The 3,955-nt window shown below is 40.5% G+C and overlaps 1 protein-coding gene across 1 annotated transcript; it reads right to left on the bottom strand.

The window, feature by feature from the left end:
* Positions 1 to 444: 444 nt before the first annotated feature.
* LOC127211065 (60S ribosome subunit biogenesis protein NIP7 homolog) lies at positions 445 to 894 on the bottom strand. Its single transcript, XM_051170892.1, has one exon. It carries the CDS (start codon positions 892 to 894, stop codon positions 445 to 447), a length of 450 nt encoding a protein of 149 aa, XP_051026849.1.
* Positions 895 to 3,955: the final 3,061 nt, after the last annotated feature.

The raw sequence follows: 3,955 nt of genomic DNA, 5'->3' as shown, positions 1-3,955 counted from the left end.
CATGGCTGGCTATCTTGGAATTTTGTAGACCAGCCTGGCCTCAAGCTCATAAGAGATCCACCTGCCTCTGCCTGGGATTAAATGCATGTGCCACCACACCTAGCCTTTGTTTTAGATTTTTGATACAGAGTCTCACTATGTAGCCAAGGCTGACCTTGAACTTGCCAAGTAGTCTGAGAGGGTCTTACACTTATATTCTACCTGCTTTTGCCTCTATAGGGCCTGAAACCCTATTTTTGGGTCATTTCAGTTGAGTAAGAATCCAACCAGCACATCTTAGGGTTATCCAAACTTTTCAGGATGATATCTGCACACACAGGAACCAAAGCTAAGTCCTCTCACAGCAAAATGATCCTGGGATGACCATCTAAATCAATGCCTCTTCATTCTGGTGTATTCCCCAGTGTCTGCTTGATAAAACACCACAATCTCCATAAGGTCCACTTATCTGCAGTCTTGGGTAAACTTTGCTGTCACTCCAAACCAAGAGGAACTTACTTCTGTCATGGAATAAACCACTGCTCCGTGGTACTGAGAAGTATTTTCAGTGATTCGACCCAGACCAGATTTCAACACATACTCTGCTTCCGGCTTTATCCACACTTTATACATGGCATAGGATACAAGGTAATTGAAAACTGTAATGTGCAACCGGAACTTGTAGGTCTTGGTAAACTTTCTGAAACAAGTCCCCAGTGGCACTGGCTTATCCATGGAGGAGATGTTGGTAGCCAGCTTCAGGGTCATTCCACTTACACAGTACACTTGGTCGTTAGGCAAATGGAAGCAGTAGGTACCTTTGGGCCTGTCCATCAGGAGCTGCAGATTCCCCCTGATGTATTTCACAGTCTCCTCAAACATTACCCGAGTCTCTTCTTCAGTCAAAGGCCTCATTTTCCCCACTACCTTGGCTCCTGGGAACTCTATGCCTTGAGAGCCAGAAGTCACCTTATTCCCCTGCCCCCGCAAGGCTCTCTAGCCCAATTCTACGTATTCTTTGTGCTCATGTCACTTACCTTTGAATTTAGGTTCTTATGTTTCTACGACAAATTATTTACTGAATGGACCATCTCCTGAGGTTTGCCTCTCTCTCTCTCTCTCTCTCTCTCTCTCTCTCTCTCTCTCTCTTTCTCTCTCTCACTCACTCTTTCTCTTTTCTTCTCTTCTCTTTCTCTCTCAATATATTTATATATCTATTAAAACATCTATATCTATTATTAGATGATAGATAGATGATAGATAGATAGATAGATAGAGATGAGCGATGATATAGATATATTAAGTGGTGTCTAGTTCTTTTTATAATTACTGAATTTTAATTAATAATGTATAAATTTTCACATCTAATGTCATTTAAGAAACTACATTTCTAACATGGAGCCAGAAGAGACAGTGAACTCAGCAGAGCTTCCTGGCCTACCTGGATCACAAACAGGGAGCCAACAGGGACAGTGAACTCAGCAGAAATGAGTTGGGTGCCAGATCAAAGTCCCATTGTCCTCTGCCCAGAGGAGACCAGTGGGCCCACAAGAACAGCTATAGTCTAGGATATCTTTCTGCCTGCTCTCCAGCTGCCTGACCTCACTGGGTCACAAGCAGTGATCCACCAGAGACAGTGAACTCAGGAGAGGTGAGTAGGGCTCAGGATGAAGCCCCATTGTCTATACCTGCAAAAAACTCTCTGACCATCACAGACCACCAAATGTGCTAACACCAGATACATCATAATGGGAAGAGGTCAACATAACAACACAAGCCACAATTCCCAGGACCATTTGACACTATCAGAAGCCAGCAGTCCCACCACCAAGAAGCCGTGAAAATACTATTACACCTGAGGTACAAGAGAAAGATTTCAAATCTGAGAATAAGAAAATGATGGAGGCTCTAAAGGAGGAAAATAAATCCCTTAAACTAGAACAGGAATATACAAAGAGGTGAAAGAATTGAACAAATTGTTTAAAGAAATTAGTGAAAGACTGGAAACTACAACCAAACAGGAGAAGGAAATGAAGAAAAAGATTCAAGACCTAATAGTGGAGAGAGAAGCAGTGAAGGAAACACAATCTGAGACTATCATGAAAATTGAAAATGTAAGGAAGAGGACAGGAACTACAGACAAAAGCTCCACTAAAAGAATACAAGAGATAAAAAGACAGACTCATAGGAGTAGAAGATATAAATGAAAAAAAAAAAATCAAAAAACAGTCAAAGACCATGCCCCCTGGAGGGGGAGACCTGGTGGCACTCAGAGGAAGGACAGCAGGTAGCCAAGAAGAGACTTGATACCCTATGAGAATATATAGGGAGAGGTAATCCCCCTCAGGAACAGTCATAGGGGAGGGGAATAATGGGAAAAGGGGGGGGGGGGGAGGAATGGGAGGATACAAGGGATGGGATAAACATTGAGATGTAACAAGAATAAATTAACAAAATAAATTAATTAATTAATTAAAATTTAAAAAAAGAAAATGTTAAATCTAAAAAAGCTCCCGACACAGAACATCCATAAAATCTGGGACACTATGGAAAGACCAAACCTAAGAACAATAGGGGTAGCAGAAAAAGAAGACTCCCAGCTCCAAGGCCCACAGAATATTTTCAATCAAATCATAAAAGAAAAGTTCCCTAACCTAAAGAAAGAAGTGTGTGTGTGTGCATGTGTGTGTGTGTGTGTGTGTGTGTGTGTGTGTGTGTGTGTGTATACAGAATTATATATAGGTTAGACCAAAATAGAAAGTCCTCCTGCCACATAATAAAACACTAAACATACAGAACAAAGAAAGAATATTAAAAGCTGCAAAAGAAAATGGCCAAGTCATATATAAAAGCAAATCAATCAGAATTACACCAGACTTCTCAAGAGAATATGAAAGCCAGAGGGGCCTGGATGAATGTCATGCAGACATTAAGACGCCACAGATGCCAACCAAAACTACTATGCCCAGAAAAATTTTCAATCACCATATATGGAGAAAACAAGATATTCTACAACAAAACCAAGTTTTAACAGTACCTAGCCACAAATTCAGGCTTACAAAAGACTCTAAAAGGAAAGCTCCAATCCTAAGTGGCTAACTTTACCCAGGAAAACCAAGAAAATAAATAGCCCCACATCTTCAAAACTGAAAGAAAGGAAACACCACACACACACACACACACACACACACACACACACACACACACACACTACCAACAACAACATCAAAACAAAACAAAACAAAAAACAGGAACTAACAACCACTACCAATTCATATCTGTCAACTGAGAAGACCCTCCTCCACGGACCACAGAACCCAAAAGACTAAACCAACTCTATGACAGGCTTCAGTGTTTGACTTTGACTAATTAGGCCAAGTTTCCAACAATTCCTGGAAAAACCACAACTCATTAACATCTCATGGGCCGGTAATCAGCATACAGGTCAAAATGACAATATTCTATGTTTTCATTACTTCATGTCCATGATAAAGAACACAGCTGGCCATATCCAATCAAATTATTGGCCAACTCCTGAATAAGAGTCAAAACTGCAATGACTCAAAAAGCCCCCAGTAACCAAATAAGCAGCCAATCCTAAATCCCCTGTATACTCTAACTTTCTTCTCACCAATGAATTAAAGTTTGTCACAAATCATCAGACTGTCTATAAATTGAGTCTGCATGCTCATTTAGGAGTCACCCTCTAAAGGAGAGAGGTGATTCTAGCATGCTGTAATAAAACCTCTCTTTGCTTTTGCATACTGCATTGGATCTTTCTTCAGGAGATCACCCGGACCCTAAGATCAGCATCAATGGTCTCAACTCATCAATAAAAAGACACAAGCTTACAGAATGGATGTGAAAACAGGCCTTATCATTCTGCTGCATACAAGAAACAAACTTCAGCAATAAAGATAAACATTACCTCAGAGTAAAGAGCTGAAAAAAGGTATTTCAATAAACGAAGTGAAGA

Source organism: Acomys russatus, chromosome 28, assembly GCF_903995435.1.
Source record: "Acomys russatus chromosome 28, mAcoRus1.1, whole genome shotgun sequence".
In the NCBI taxonomy this organism is placed as follows: domain Eukaryota; kingdom Metazoa; phylum Chordata; class Mammalia; order Rodentia; family Muridae; genus Acomys; species Acomys russatus.
Note: the sequence above shows the minus strand (reverse complement) of the source record. Positions and strands in the feature narration are given on the sequence as shown.

Bases quoted from the DNA above. Each gene is read 5' to 3' on its own strand.
- LOC127211065 (XM_051170892.1), bottom strand. From the start codon at position 894: ATGAGGCCTTTGACTGAAGAAGAGACTCGGGTAATGTTTGAGGAGACT.